This window comes from Anser brachyrhynchus, assembly GCF_964034855.1.
Source record: "Anser brachyrhynchus genome assembly, chromosome: 3".
Classification (NCBI taxonomy): Eukaryota; Metazoa; Chordata; class Aves; order Anseriformes; family Anatidae; genus Anser; species Anser brachyrhynchus.
In genome coordinates this window covers 56,162,596-56,179,639 of record NC_137696.1, presented here as the reverse complement: position 1 = coordinate 56,179,639, position 17,044 = coordinate 56,162,596, and the positions used below count along the sequence as shown (strand labels likewise).

Below are 17,044 nucleotides of genomic sequence, written 5' to 3'. Positions count from 1 at the left end.
GTCTCATGCAAGGCCTTCCATGAGGGGGGAACAAAGTAAAAATATCCCCACAAAAATAACCTAGCTGAAAGAGATACTGGGTGGCAGGGGGAGACTATGAAAAGTCTTATGAAGGGTTTTTCTTAGGAAAGAATCTTATTCCCAAATCTAGAGCGTGGCACTTGAGTACACTGAAATGCCCTTGCTAATTTCACTGTAATTAGATTTCTTCCACAAGCTCTAAATTAGCGCTTAAATTGTTTGAGCCTCCTGATGTTCAAATGTTATCCCCAAATACATATTCTGAGAAGATGCCTCTGTTTCTTGCACTTTCCTATTCACATTTTCCTCCCTCTCTTCTGAAACACCCCCACTTATGAAATGTATTTTACAGAACTTGACTAAAAGTTAAGAAAGCAAAGGTTAATTTCTCTATCAGCTGTAGAAAAACATTGTTTGCATGAAATTTCTAGGATGCACGTTGTAAATTGGGGCACTCCAGCAATATGTTCCTTTCCTCGGGTGATTTGCAGTTACTTAAGGAACAATTCATTGATTTGGTAATTTGTGATATGTCCCTGCAGGACTCCTTCCTGAGCTTCAGTAGCCAGCACAAATGTATTTGCAGCCAAAATTTATGTTTGCATGCTATCAAAACTTGGAGTTCACAACATCTGATATAGAACATGCAGACAATGCCTCACATGTAGTTTGACAGGTAATTCTCTTCTGTCAGGAATAGTTTGCCTTTGTTCCAAGGGAAAAACAAAACAAAACAAAAAACAAAACAAAACAAAAAAAACAGAATTTAGAGAGGGAAGGGGCAAAGGTTAAAATCTGTTTTCATTAACTTAGCAAGATCTTTCTATTCTTGAAGATTATTTACATTTGTCAAGCTGTTGGCCTTCAAGTAGAAGCATAAGAACTAACGTAGCACTAAGCTGGTTTAGCGTTTTCAGAGTGCTTTGACCAGTGCAAACCAGCTCGTTCTTACTTTCAAACACTGCTTCAACCAGTTGGTTCTTATCTATGAAGACAACCAGCATACAGTATCATGCTTATTATGGTTATGCATTCAGCTTGATTTCCTAATGTATCAAGGGTCAAATCAATCATAACCTTTTCTCCAGGCCTCAGTGCACAGGTCTTTTTTTTTTTTAAAGTCATATACTGGAGCCAAGCCTGGGGGTAAAGTCACTCCCTTTACTATTTCCATTTTATAGCTCTATATTTCCAGCTTTATAGCATCAGTTTATGTTAGGAGGACATGCACCAAATCCTGCCTTGGTCTACCCTCTTAGTCTCTTGTTTATTGCTACAAGAATCTTTCTCAGTGCTTCTAGAAAACATGCACTGGCATCAAATTCTATTCTCATTTCTGTATTTCATTCTGTGGTGCTGATATAAGTCACTAGCACTGAAGGGAATATATTTAGAGAACTTGAAAAAAAATCACCAACCCTCTACAGCCCTGAATACATCCTAGTTGGAAATCCTAAGGGATGATAAAATAAATACTGCTTAACTTGAATGCTTGAATAGGGACCGTCTCTTTCATGTGAGAAAAGCTGCATAATATCAGCTGTATCAGTTGCATTTTGATATCTTTTGTGGCTGGATAACTAAATGAAGATCCACACTACAAAAGCACGTTCTATAAAATTACTTTCTCGCTGCATCATAGATAGGTGGGATTGGTGCAAATAAAAAAAAGTCAGTTGGTATTTTACATCATTCCTGTTTTGTTGCTAATTATGATTAATTCTTCTGAATGGCAAGTGTTTGCCATATCTAGTATACATACACAATGCAGCATGACACAGTGACTATGATATAACAGCGGAGGCTGCTGCAACTTATACTGCCCTTTGTGGGGCTCTTGATGTACAGGAGAAAACTGCAAACTGAAGCACAGCCACCTCAAACAGTCTTCAAAAGAAAAGTTAAGGTCACCCATAGTAGGACATGTGTAGTCCTTAACACAGCTATTTAAACACAGATGTTTATGAAGGAATGAGAAAGGTATGAAAAACATGGCACTCTTAAAATATTTTCAGATCGAGCATGTGTGAAATTTTAGTGTTCTACAATAAATTCATTCTACCTGGCATTTATTGTCGAAACTGTGGCCAGCCTTCTTAATGGTATTCTGTTCATTAGGAATGTCCTTGTACTAACTTTTTACATGCAAGTCATAAGCCAAAGATGTGAACAATTGCATTTTTTCAGCTCAAGTCTATTTGTGGAAGAAAATATTTTTTTGATGCATCTGTCTGGCTTCCCTGATACTTCATTCTTTTCTGTTGGTTCTAAGGACATGAAAGGGTTTCACAGAAGTTAAACATTTCCCCATCACTCCAGATGAAAGATCTAACAGAAAAGGTGTTTTTAACCAGAGCTTTTGTAGGTGCTTTATCAGCATCTTATTACCAAAGCTAGCTTAATGAATGTTACTTTTGGACATTCCTAGTATTGCTGCATATATTTTCTTTGGAAAAAAAGTGAACTGAACTAAATCCTGTAGGCTGCACACCCTGACAGTCCTGAGTAGTCAGTCGGGCCATCAGAACCTCCTACCAGCAGATGCCCTAGTTTCCACCGTCTCTTCCAGTTCAAACCTGCCCATATCTCTTGGAATTCAGCAGCCAAAAGCAAGGCCTTCAAAGTACAAAGAGCTGTTTTTTCACATGACAGCATGGAAGAACTAGAAGACCATATACAACTTGCACTGATGCTTCTGTCTGTAAAGCTCCCGAATTACTGTCTTCACCTCCCCTACACTTCTGTGGATGGAGCTGCCTGAACACTCAAGAATAACTTCATAAGAATAAAAAGAAGCTTTCTCATGCCAAATTAAAGATCAATAAATACTAACCTCAGTGTCACTAGAAATGACCTATTAATGCAGAAGGCTACTAAATCCTAGGCTATCAGTGAGGTTGATGTGTTGAATAAATTAAGCATTCAACAGTAAGAAATTCTTATGGAGTAAATCCTAGCAGCTGCTTTTGTGGCTACTTTTTTTTTTCCTGCTGATTTTTTCCACTTTTCATATTTAAAAGCTTAAACTAAACTTAGTTTGCTATAATGTCAACTGCTGTAACATCTCTTTTCCTTGTCAGAGAGAGTTTTGTTCATAGGGTATTTGTTTTTTTTTTTTTTTAAATCTTTTTCCTCTCTGCTGTTAGATTTTACGTAAAGGTGCAAAACAATTTTCAGTATATGAAATAATGCTTAAAGATTTTTAAGTTACAAAAATGGTTTAAGACACACAACTTATCACTTTCACAGCACCTAGTGTCACAACACATTCAAATTGTTAGGTAGCTCTTATCTTTACATGGATGTTTCCAGCAACAGCATGTTTCAGGAGCTAACCTATGGTGACAGTATGTGACTGATATTGTGTCAGATGTTCACTCCCTTTGTAGGCACCTCATGTATTCACTAGTTTTGTCCTGACTGCTTTAGCTATTTTTTAAGTAAGGGACATGGAAATGCTAAGTATCAAAGGACAAGCCTTAAAACAGACAACCCTTCTGGTTGTAAAGTTTCAATCAAGTTGATTTAAATTTCAGCTGATACAGATTACATCCTGGTTTTAAAAGTGGCCTGTAATTCAACTGCAAGTAGTTTCTTCTACAATGCATTTGAAAACATTGCTAGTTATCACATCCAACAAAATGCTACAGTTATAGAAGCACTTTTAAAGCTACAGAATATGTAACCCACTGAATGTTAAAGGCTTTGGAGACCATGCATTTCTAGCTCTCTAAATCAACAAACCTTAATTCTGATCATTTTTATTCTCTTTTTACTTCTCTGGATTCCCCAAGGAGTGCCTACTCTCAGTAACACGTAAGAGTATGCAAGTAGGCTACAGAGCATACAGCCTAAGAATACCATTGCTTCTCTGGCTAAAACTCTTTATCTATGTGACATGTTATTTTACATTACAGTGAAGGTGACTCTGCCACCTCCTTTAAAGGTACGCACCAAATGTCTACTTAGAGGACAAATAAATAATTGCCTAGAAAAAACACAGGTCAAATACAAAATACACAGACTCACGTACTTTAAACAGCATGCATTACAGACATCAGCATGACAGACTGCCTCTGACAAGTACAAGTAAGGAAACTGGTCTGGATCTGCTGGACCACCACCCACACGCACTCTGTGTGAGGGAAACCTGCAGACTTATTCCATCCAAGAATACAGAACCCTTACACCTCTGTCTCTATCCCAAACAAAGCATCTCTTCATTCACATTTTCTTCCCAGGGTCAAATGGAACTTAAGAAGTCTGCATTCATCAGAAAAGTAAATATGCAGAACCCTTGTTGAAAATAGAGGAGCACAAAAATCAGGAGATGTAGATTTTTTTCCAGGAACAGGTCCTTTACCTTGCAAGTTTATCACTGCCTCAGTAACAAAATACTGCAAATCTATGAAGAACAGGAAAAGCGACAGATCACAATGACCTTGCTTTTTAGTTTTGTGAACTCTACAGATTTACACTTTTATCCATATCCTAGCGTTTGTTTTCCCATTAGATTTAATGTAGCTTTACTAAAATAAATCAGAAAGATGAGGAACAATTCAATCAGCACAGGAAAATAAAAAAAGACTGCTTCAATTTGTGTCAGCACATCCTTGTACTCAAGTTAATGAATTGAACAGGTTTTGTAATACTGAAAAAAATATTTGTTACATAATTAGAGAGAAGGAACTGTATCCCATATATTTTTAAGGCATGAATATGCAGATAACCAGACTAAATCACTGGAGATTTGTCAATTCCCCAATTGTTAGTGTTCATTCTCCATAAAGTCTCCTTACGTAACCTCAAATCAAGCATTAGAAAATGCAATTCCCCAAAGCATTAGTCACTTACAAAAATTTAGGTCAGAGGAGGTTTTTACACTTCAACATCAAAATAATATTTCCCTGAAAACTCACAGGGATTTGAGTCTATTTCCTTGAACAGTTTTACTGAATACAACACAAAGCAAAATCAAACCTTTACAAGGGCTGAGTGTCTGCATTTCAGAGAAAAAGCTCAAAAAACCCTCTGGAAGAATGAGACCTCAGGTGATTTGTGTGAAGTGAGGGAAAGTATCATACTGTTTTTCATCACCTAGACCTACACCAGTGTTTTCTTTAATTGCAGAGGGTCTCAACTCCATTTACTACCTTCAAAGGCAACAGTAGATTCAGCAGTTGGATGAAGCATGGTTTCTAAGCAAGTATTAGAAATGCATAAGAATAAAAATAGCCCTCCAAACCCTCTGGGTCCTGGAAATTATTATTTTATGTATTACATAGATTATAAGCAAGCAACCTTTACCTGTTAAAACTCCCTTCTAAATTGAGTGGAAGTTAGACACAGAAGCCCAGAGGGGGGGAAAGCTAATTTTACTTCCATATTAAAGAAATAAACAGGTAAAAGTTCATAGACCTCCATGTAAAGTGATAAACTGCTAGCGAGAACTTGGCTGTGATACAATTGGCATAACACATCAGTAAGGAAAGCAATGAATAAAATCAGTAGAATGATACTAGCCTCATACTCTTGTGCTCTGGCTTTATGCAACTTTGCTTTTGTATTCTTTCTGCCTCTACCAGGAGAGGCAACACTATCTGTGCGCACCTGGCCAAGCAATGCATGGGAAGGGGCCCAGTCATGCAGCCTGCTCCCAGCTGGCTTCACTCCTCCTCCCAGCACCGGGCTGCCACAAAGCCCAAAGGGACTACAGCTGAAAGAACTGCTACACGACAGGGGCTGGGGGACCATCACCACTACTTTGTACACATCTCACTACAAGTGAGAGATCCCCATGGATGTGTCCAATTCCAAAAGCAAAACCAGACCATGCAGGGGAACAATAAGGGCATATAATGCCACCCTCCCACCCCTCGCACCCTCTTGAAAGCATCCTACGGAAAGGAGAAACAGCATTGCAGTATCAAAGATTGGGATGTAGTAGTCAGTGATAACACGAAAAACATGTTTCCCATCAACTCCAGACCACAAGGATCTGGCCACTGTGGAGCCATGGGAAGAATAGGCAGCTTTCCTTAAGGGAAGAGGGAAGCATTTCCTTTCTAAAGCTGTTGGTCTGAAGTGTGCCCATTACATTCCCAGGGGAGATCTTGTCATTATGTGCAACTGCTCAGGTGGTTACAATTACTTGTGGTTTTGAAATTACAAGCACTTGTTTTAGGCACAGAAAAATGACTCTTCATAAAGCCTTTTGTCAAAAAACCCACAAACTTCAAGACATACATACACACCTTAAAACAAAACCAAAAAGCAGTGAAATAAGGACATCAGGTTCCCCAAAAATACTAGTCAGCTTCATACACTGCTTACATGGGTTTACACAAGGGACTCCTTCCGTTTGTAAAGAAAGAAGTGAGAATTTAACCAACAGTACCAGTGGAAGGCATCACTGAAGTAAGAACAGATCCAATTTAAATGAAATATGTTTTGCTAATATTAAGTACTGATATGCAATGTTCAAACTTTGGCCACAAGGATTCATAAAAAACACCTACAGAAGAATGAAGTGAGGGAACTCTCACCTAGAAGACACCTTTTACTTACACCCTCAAGAGTATAGTTGTAACCGTTGTAATAGAGTAGCCTCCCCATGAATTGCTCAGATATTCTCTAGTTCTTTCATACTCTCCTTTGTCTTCATTTTAAATACGTAGCTATTATTTCAGCATTAGCTGCAAACCAAAAACTTGAACCAAACAAGCCACCTCAAGTTCTGCAGCCTCCAAGTTTATTTCTACAGGTACAAAGTGCAATTTAAAGACACAAGGGGAAGTGAAGAAGAGTCATTATTGCCACCTTTAAAAAAAAATATTTTCTCTCACTAACAGTTTGCTAGCCCCATTACTAAGAAACAAGACCCAGGAAGAGAGTTTGAAAGAGGTTTTGGTGCAGAATTTAAAATCCTTCATTATGACTTCAACAGAGACTTCTGCTGTGAGACAAATTTTGCTACCCATCTCAGTCTTTTTAGTTAGAGAAAGATCAGCAGAGACTAAATGAAGATTAGTCTACTCAGTTACATAATTACTTTAGGGAAATGATACTAGAAAGACAACTGAAGAAAAAAAGTCTATCAGAGAAGAGAAAAGCCCAAATAATTGTTCATTTTAAAGTCCCTCTCTGGAGATGCACTTACATGATCATAAAATATGTAAATTAAAGAAGTAGTGTCAGTAGATCGGAAGCAAGTTTTAAAAAGCATTTGCACACTAGAGATACTCAAAGTATTTAACTGTGACTTCAGTGCTTCTGCTGCAACAACCATCGAAGATAGATTTGCTTTCTCATATAACTGGTATTGCCCACAGAATGCAAGTGTGAAGATTACAACTTCTCCTCATAAACTTCAAAGGCACCAGGAATGTAATATAACCTTTTTTTGAGAGTCTTTTTATATCCCTTTTTTGAGAGATCAAAAGAAGATTCCATATTTTAAAAAATCCATTTTCAGATGGCATATTAATGTTATATAAAAGTATAAATGAAATGTAGTTGTAAGTCTATGAGAAATTCCAACTGGAATTCAACAGTTGGAAAACTGGCCCTTCTTTGTCTGGTAACTTCATTCATGCATATTATTTTCTGAACTCAATCAATTTCTCTCCCACCCTTGTTCTAGTGAACTGAAGCCTCTTACCAGTGGGTCACTAAATTCCAGGCTTCCTTTTAATTTCCCATTTGTTCCAATCAGTTAACTATGAGTAAGAAGAACAGCTTCTATTTAGCATGGAGTTTCCATTTTCTGCCTCATTGAATTTTCATCTGCATAAAGCCAGAAATTCACCTAAATAGCCGTTTTATCCTACCCATTTATAGAATCATAAATCTGAATATGTTAAGAGCAAATTGAAGTATTTTTCTATTCTTATTCTCCTTTGGTCTTCGCATTTGAAGGAAGAAGCCAACTATTTTCTCAGTGTTGTATTTCTTTTCTCAGAGTAAAGTCACACTACTGTCACTGCTTTTCTTTCACACAACTCACTGATACTGTAAAATAATTCTAGTCAATCAGGTCTATATAACTTCTATATTCATGTAGTGATGTTCAAATTGAGAGCCATCCCAGGACCTTCAAATGATACCCCAAGACGTGCCAAACACCACTAATAAATTCTGATCCCAGTAGATCTCTCATACTTTATAACACATCACAGCATACAAACACTAACAGCTCCCTTCTGTACACAGGAATTGCTTTGATGAAAGATTTTGTTATTTTTCATTCATAAGGCATAACTGAAGTGTTTAATAGTTTTGACTGTAAAGCTTGCACAGAATTAACTGGTTTTGGAAGTAAAGCATACTTGAAACACAGAAAGGTTTTAAACTTCCATCATGTCTTTGTCAAAGCTTTCCTAAATTAAATCTTTAGGAGTTCAGTAGTATTTGTAATGATAAAAGTTTGAATTCAATCTTTTATATAAGAGAATCTAGTAAAAATGTCCTGTAAAAAAGCCATATGACAAGCATCACACAAAACAAAAGAACAACAACAACAGACTCCAACAAGAGAACTCCCATAATTTTAAGGCACTATGGCTAATTACGCTGCTTTAAAGAATATTTTCTTATGTAAAAACAGATGGGAATCCAAGCTGTATGTATCAATTTCCATATATATAAGTGTATGAATAAGTTCATTAGTGGAAAAAAAATATATATACAGTTTGTGCTACATTTACTCATTAAATGATTTAAAACATTTATCTGTACAGGTATTATGGCTGTTTGTCCATTATATATAAGTTCTTACTTAAAAAGTCTCCTAGAAGACAAATACTTTTATCTGCACACTACCAAGTTTAAACAAGTTTTTTTTTTTTTTAAAGCCATGTTTTTCCTTTGATATTTTGTCACATTAAACAAACATAGAAACTTGTCTTTTCTAATTCCAACAAGCTTGGAATATATCACTAACACTAGCAGAATGGTTGCATCCTTCAGTCAGGTCATCAGGCAATTAGGGCATAAAAGACAAGTTTTTCCAAATCTACTGCAATTCTTTGGTACTACAGACAGAGGTGTTCCACAAAATCTTCAGTAAAGCATGACACAAATCAGAGCCTCCACAGAGCCTTATGAGAAGCAGGCAGAAAATTACAAGCCTCTGTCAGCCTCCTGCACAGGAGCAGAACAAAATTCTTTGTCTACTTTCTGCCCCCTGCATTGGTATGGTAGAGGCACAGCTCATGATGAATCACAGCAAAAGATGTCATGCAATGACTACCTACAGAATAAATCACATTTTTTGTTCAGTAAAAAAAATTTGATAAATTGCTTTTGCCCTGCGCCTCTGATCATCTTCACCTGCCCTCTGCCCACATATCCATCTCTCTCTGCTTCTAACATCCAGAGGTACTAATCCATAACACACAAGGACTACTTAAAAATTATCACCCAAGTGAAAGCAAATCCTTGTTTTTCCAAGACATTAAAAATAATAATAATAAAAAAGCAGAAAAAAAAACTTTAAAACACACAGTAATTAACTTGAGAACACTGAGCTGGTACTAATCCCCCAGTAAGTAATGCTCACAAATTCTACATCTCTATGTACTTTCCACAGTCAAGGCAATGGTTTAACATACTTGGTAGAAGTGTCACTTAACATTAAATGTCTTGAAAATGTATTGAAAATGATTACTTCAAGATGCCACGTTTACACGTCAGTGGAGAGAAAAAGATACTTCCAATGTGTTCTTGGCACCAACCTTAGGATGATCTTGACCACATCCTAGAAAGGCCTCTTTCTCTTTACTGACTTCAAAAAGGGCCACTGCCTTCAAAAAGGAACACTGCCAGTTCACATGTGGATGCCTACGTGGGGAATGCTTTAAGCTAAGCAAGATGTACTCTGCTGTCAGTGTAAAACAATGAGACTGCTCTGTCCTGCTTGGCATTGCTGCAAGGTACAGAATACAAATGAGTATATGGACAAAACATAATAAACAACTCACTTAGCAACAGGTAATGGAACATAATTCATATACCATGGCTGTAGCACACAAAGGAGCGTGTCCAGAAATAAGTTTCTCAGTAATCAGTCATTGCAAGACTACAGCTTGGAAAAACAAACAGAAAAAACAAAGCTAAAGTCTTCAAAAAAGAGTGCTATTTTCACTTTCACATGTAAAGGTGAAACTACAGAAGAAACAGATGCTTAAGTACTTTCAAATGTTGCAGGAAAATGAGATATTAAATGGTTTGTAGCAAAAGAAAATATTCTGAGATAACAGCTCCTTACCTGCATGATCATTAAGAAAAACACAGAAAAACAATGTTGGACAAGCATAAAACTTGTTCTAAAATATTTCACTGAGCAGATAAAAGAAATGTAAGAGATCAGATGAAAGCATTGCCCAGTCCAATAGCTCTGAACTCCTGTGATTTCTCTCTCTTCCAGATGCCAGCTTAGACCCTTGTTTGTACTCCCTATCTTGTTTAGCAGGATGGAGAAGGCTCAGAAAGGACTCAGAAGTTCATTTAATATAAAAGCATTGTTACTAGAAAACAACAATTAGTAAGAGGACTGGAATGGAGATTTTAATCAAATTTCAAGAGAGAAAGCTTACTTTCTGTATAACAAAGAATTCAACAAAGTCAGCATATTCACAGATAAAGATAATATTAACACTGTACCCCATGTTTTAAGGCTGCTGCATAATCTTTAGGTGACAAGCTGTTACCTAAAACCTCTTATCTGTCCTTCTTTATGCCCGTATTTAAGCAGAGAGAAGTCATTGCAAAGCTGACTTCACCTGTAACAGCAAAGACAGGAAGACTGAGCCATGATATAAGATAGAATCCCCTCAAGATCTTGGATGTCTGTACTAAGGACCTGGAAAGCAAACAAACTGAAGATCATCTTTCTTTGCAGAACAGCAAGCTTTTCAGTGCCAGCAAAAAAGCTTCAATTTCACGTGTTGTAAAGCTAGCTTCACAATTAATATAAGAAAAGGCAATTTTTGATTGACAACAGCTTTTTGTTAATAAGAATTATCATCAACTTGCAAACGTTTTTCTTTCATTACCAAGATGTAATAAGCCATTACACAATAGAAGTTTCCATTTATGAGATTTTTTTTTTTTTGTAAGTTGTAATAAAGCAAGTGATCCAGCATGGTTTTCCCCATCTCCTGTTACAGAGGATATGGTAAAGCTTTGACTGACAAGTAGTCAAACCTATGCAAACATTTCTGTTTCAAATGCATTTACTAAGCCTGCAAACTATCAGCAATACCTGAAAGTGATACATTGTGTAATACATCTCACCACTTCTCTTCCTTCTCCCCTGATTTTTATCACCCTCCACATGTTTAAAAAAGTAGTCCAGTATAATAATACGATCATTCACATAGAAAAGTCTGCAATGTGTAAAGAGAACCATGGAAAAGGACTAGCCAGCACAAGAAACCCAGATTATTCCTTAGGTTTTAACAGCTGGTTTCAGCAGGCACCACAGCCACATCTCAAGTCACCTGTTAAAAATGTGTTTTTGCAAAGCCAGCTTCTTGCCTATGCTCCTTTCTTTCTCTTGTACAAATTTCATGTTTAAATTTCCTTGAGACTTCTGCACAAGTGTCTCTGCCCTACTGAGAGCTCCTGGGCCACACTGGACCTCTGCTTTTGGCTCTGACCACATACATCTTGCGTCTTTTCAATATCATTTACTTAATATATTCCTTTGTATTCTTCTATGATACGAGATACAGTCTTGTAGCTTAAATGATAAGAAGTTATTTTGAATAGTTTGATTATGGAATATTACAATAGAATACACCACTAAAGAAGTGTCAGAAGCTACATAACTAGCAATTTCACTCAACATTAACATTGCCATGGATTAGGATCAGCCTACATTTTGCATAGTTGGACTTATACCAACAGATAGGGAGAGCTTTCTGCACTGAAGCTTGGCCCAGGCACACGTCATTCACCTGCAGGAAGGCCAAAAAATGCAAGCCTGAAAAGCACTGCAGTATACTACAACATGCCCAGCTAAGGGAACCAGTCACAATGTATTTCAAACCAGAAACAGCTGAACTCCTCATATGTTCTTGCTCAGAGACATTTCAAAGTAACTTTAATTACATTTTGGATAAAAGTTAGTTTTTACTAGTCAAAGGAGGTTTCTCTGTAGATATGAGCAAACTTCATCTCTCTCCCCTTATTTCCAGCTCCTCCTTTCATAGAGCTTCCTCCCCCAGCTCCTTCCAGGCTATTTAATAAAGATGACAGAGAAGGAGAAAAAAGCTCTCTATGCAAATTTATAAACAAATACTGGAGAGAAACATTAGTATGACATTATAACTCTTCAGCCACCATCTGAGATAAGGTCATATCACCCAAAGGGGAGGTAAACATCTTTCCTGGGGTGGCAGAAGACATAAAGCCCACAGGAGACCTCCCATTATGTCTTTACTGTAGGATTTGTTTTTCCTAACACTCTTTCTCCTTAGTATTCTCAGAAAGACCCATATCAATGACACCACCTTGGAGATCTGCTGTTTGAGCACATCAAAAGCCACTGAAGAAAAATTCTCAGTATCTAGAAGGTAATGTAAGATACTGGTGCTTTGGTAAAGGGGTGAGAAGAGGTTAGTTTATTTTTTATTTTTTTATTTTTTAATTTAAAAAGTTTAAAAGTTCAGGAAACTTCATAAGAGTCAAAATCACTGCTGGATGACTGCCATCATGTAGCAGAGACCAGGCATGTAACTGTGCCTAATTGCAAACCATGTTTAATCCACCAGGTGATCTGGCTGTACAGAAGTCTGGCAGGAGCAGTCAAGAAACATCACCTTGAGGGGCTCAGCACAGGCAGGCTTCAAAAGCTTTATTTCACTTTTGAAACATTTCTACAAGTGAACCAGAAGGCAGTTTAAAAATTAGCTGTTTTCCACTCTAATGAAGCTTTTAAAACACTGAATATTGCTGAGTAAATCCAGTACATAGCCAAAGCCAAGAAACTACAATATGCAAACAAGAGCCTAGAGTGTCCTGAATATTTCTTCTGTATATGACCATTAATTTTCCATCTTAATTATGAAGGTGTTTTAGATAATCTCTGACAACCAGCAGTAGATGAAGTAAGAGTCCAGTGAAGTAAGTTTCCACAGCATACTTTTTTTTTAAAAAAAAAAAAAAATACTACCAGTAATCACAATGCTGTATTTCCACCAAGTCAGTATTAGCATTTGATGTATTTCTATCAAAAAGTCAATGCAGTGCTGTGGCAAGTATAAGAAAACTTGAGTTGTTCTGCATGCTACAACCAGGATAAAGCGATCACATATAGTAGCAATGGTCATCTATTTAGCAATAGTGTGTTTTTCTATTCATAATCCAGAAATTTTCCAAGGAAGATGAAGCTCCTTTTAGACAGCTAACATCCACACATTGCAGAATGAAGTACACTCATTTGACTACCTTATTTCCCTACACGTACCCCTTAAAAGAGACCCCCACGAATTTGCTGCTGGGACAGGCTAGGACAGCAACACAGGAACCGCAGGAGGTGCTTGCAATGGAGGCAAGCAGGCAGCACATACCTGCTCTCCCACTGCATGGCCCCCCTCCCTCCTCCTGCATTCGGGGAAGGAGCTTTAATAAATAGCTATGACCTCAGCTAAGGAGGTATTGTACACATCTCTACAACTTCACAGACCAGCCTACTCGTGAGGCATATATTTGCTCTATCCCCCTGAAAACCAAGCAAGCCACAGCAAACAAAACCAAACCTGTGCTTTACATTCTCAGCCTGCCAGGAGCCATGCACCCCCATGGTGGCTGTACTACAAAAGAGGAGAGCAATACTTCCTGGGGACAAGAGACCACCCTTCCTTTTCACCACAGGACATGTGGCCAACCTGGCCAGAGAGATCCAGCTGGCAGCCTCCCTCCTCCTGGCCGCAGGCCTAGCCCCCACACCACAGTCCCTAAACACTCACCCCAACGCACATTTGTAGTCCTTTCCATTATACTTCTCCTTGACCAAACACAGATGCCCATAAACACCTTCCAACCTCCCAAAGGACGGAGGGTGGAATGACCTCCTTTTTATGCCCTCCGAACAGGAACCACCCACCTTGCCCTCATCAGGTTAACAAGGCCTCAGGTGGGGCTGGCAGCCCCACAGGCTGGGCTCACCCTAAACTTAAAGCTCCTGGAGGAAGGGAGAGCTCAGCCCAGTTCTGGTGAAGGGACTGGAGCACCTCTCCTGTGAGGAAGGCCAAGGGAGCCGGGACTGCTCAGCCTCGTGGAAAGGGGACTCAGGGGAGTCTCATCAGTGCCTACAAATACCTGAAGGGAGATTGCAAAGAGGAAGGACCCAGGCTCTCTTCTGTGGTGCCCAGAGCCAGGACAAGAGGCAATGGGCACAAACTGGAGCACAGAAGGTTTCAACTGAACATGAGGAAGCACTTCTGTGCTGGGTGGGTGGTGGAGCACTGGCACAGGTTGCCCAGAGAGGTTGTGGAGTCTCCCACCTTGGAGACTTTCAGAAGCTGCCTGGACGTGGTGCTGGGCAGCCTGCTCTGGGTGTCCATGCTCGAGCAGGAGGTTGGACCAAGTGTCCTCCAGAAGTCCCTGCCATCCTCAACCGATCTGTGGTTCTGTGATATGGCTGTGGACCCTCCCCACCCCCAAAATGTGGGGGCTTCACCCCTCCTCTGCACGTGGGCTTTGGAGCTGGAGGCAGGTGGGCTGTTGCACCAGGTTTCCTTGGGCATGTAGGAGATGGGGTTACTGCTGTCCAGAATGCAAAGGCATACAGTGTGTCAGCAAGGGGCCATGCTCAAACAGGCACCTATAAGGCAGCTGGGGGAAATCTGTGTGTGATGGGGCCCAGCTGGCACATATAGAGCCTGTCTGCCAGGAGCACAGCCAGCTCAGGCCAGATTCAGAAACTGAGACAAGAGCATTCCTTCTTACTTGTGAAGAGCAACTCCTAGACTCATGAGCAATCTGCTACTCAGCAAAAGAGTATTAAATTTCATTTGCTTCATTGTGGGCCAGAAAGATTTTACCTTCACTGAACACCAACAAAGACATTCTAAGCTGCACAAACCACCCCCAGTCCCTGAAAGGCCACACCTGAGGAGTTGCACAGCTTGCATACTTGAACACAGCTTGACTGCTCCTGCATCCCAGTCTTCCTTTTTTTTTTTTTTTTCCTTTCAGTGCCAGATTTTACATTTCTTCCAACTCTCAGCATTTAATAGCTGTTTTTGCAAACAGTCAAATATGGAAACCCTGTGTGGGTTATAAAATATCTTACTGTTTTAAGATCTATGTCATGAATGCAGTGTATGCTTAGGATGGCTGTATTTATCCAAGTAATGATTTGAAAAATAAGAGAAATGCAAAATACTATTTAAATAGCTTGAGAAATGGACATTGCTCTTAATTTTAGTAACAGTGAAGAACAGCTAAGAATTACATATGACAACATAAAGTAATGTTTTAAAGATGTCTCTTGTGTGGTAATTTTTTTTTTTCTAAACAGTAAAATATCCAAATGGTATCTATTTTACCCAGCTGTAAGAAGTGCTTTGAAAAAACATAAATCATAGAAGACAGCTTAACTTACTTTCAAACAATGTCACAGGCTGAATTCACCTAGGATATAAGCAGAGATTAACCTCTTTGCATGCCATCAGGGCTGGATTTTGATATTACTTGTCTTGGTATCTTCTGAAACCAAGCAAACCAAACACCTGTTCCGTCCCTAAAAATCTATGAAGCAAACTGAGATGCATTAACACTGGAGTAATATACACACAACAAACTCTAAAATGAAAAGCTCTTCAGAATATGTCAGAGACAATCTAGACAATTTTCTCTCAGGTTTCATGGGCTTTATTGTAGGGAATGGAACTTTGTGTCTGTCACTACCTGATGCTGAATCTCAGCAGCCAGGCTCCAGCGAGGTAGATCACATTGACTTTTACTGGTACTGCTGCCTCTGTCCTGCATCCTTCACATGTAATGGATTATCTTGGCAGAGGATGCTGTTTTGCTAGACTCCATATTCAAGCTCTGCCATTGACCTTTCAATTTATCTTGGGAGACTTGATTAACCATTTTTTCCCCTGTTGATTTTGACTTTAAGACTTTTAGGCAAAGACTGTTTCAGTGCTGTCTTGGTGCGTATCATTCAGTGTCACACCCACCAGTGTTACCCCTACCAAAGGCAGGAGGCAGAGGAGCAACCATCAGCAACCAGATTCCTTCAGAACAAACTCAAAACAGCAGAGCAGATTATAGCAGGCTTGCAAAACTTCAAACAGAAAGCAGAGCAGCCCCTGCAAGGCCAACAGATCGTGTTTTGTTTGGGTGGGCTGAGAGGAACCATGCTGGCAGCATCAGCTAATTGGGACCCAGGCTCAGCTCCAGGCAGGCAGTGAGGCTGGGGATGCTGGTGGGTGAGCGTGCTGCTGCAATTCCTTCCAGCGGTGCTGCGGGACCTGCTCAGGGCACTGACCTTGCATGCTGAGGAGGGCAGCAGCCAGCTAAAGCCTGTCTGCAGGGCTTTGCCTCAGTGGCTTATGACAGCTACCAACAGCTAAGCTGTTTTCTGACATCTTTCTCACTCAGCTGCACTTTTCTTACTTCTCTTTACGTTGGCTGTTTTCTTATTTATTTTATTCTATTTTTCTACAATATTGAATATTTTAGCTGGGCTCCTTAAATAAACTTTCGTCATATGGATGCAAAGAAGGGAAACTGAATGAAACTTAAAAGAAACACAGGACTTTGCAAGTAGCTTTGATGTTCTCTAGCTTTTTATTTATAGAATACAGATTAACTTCCTTTTGTTAACATCTATTGTTGTTTTATAATGGGCGCTGCAAATGCTTTGATAAATGAATTGAAAGAATTTGCTGCAGCTCCTGCTAAGTGCCCTGACCTGCTAAAAAGTGGGATCTGTAAAAATGTGTTTCAGACTGAAAAATGGAACAAGAAAATTTCATCTGATTTTGTATAGTTATGAAATAAA

The 17,044-nt window shown here is 39.0% G+C and overlaps 1 protein-coding gene across 5 annotated transcripts in view; it reads right to left on the bottom strand.

Moving 5' to 3' along the window:
* The window catches only part of SASH1 (SAM and SH3 domain containing 1), a gene marked incomplete at its 5' end in the record, with an annotated part of 518,822 nt that overhangs the window by 323,260 nt on the left and 178,518 nt on the right, over positions 1-17,044 (bottom strand). The window contains one exon of one of the 5 annotated variants that reach the window (XM_080584021.1): positions 13,995-14,082. The exons of 3 other annotated variants lie outside the window; for them this stretch is intronic. In XM_080584021.1, coding sequence (XP_080440147.1) covers positions 13,995-14,055 — 61 coding nt within the window. Of the gene's footprint in view, positions 1-13,994; positions 14,083-17,044 lie in introns of those variants that run through there. One more of the 5 variants, XM_080584013.1, reaches the window with a different exon arrangement.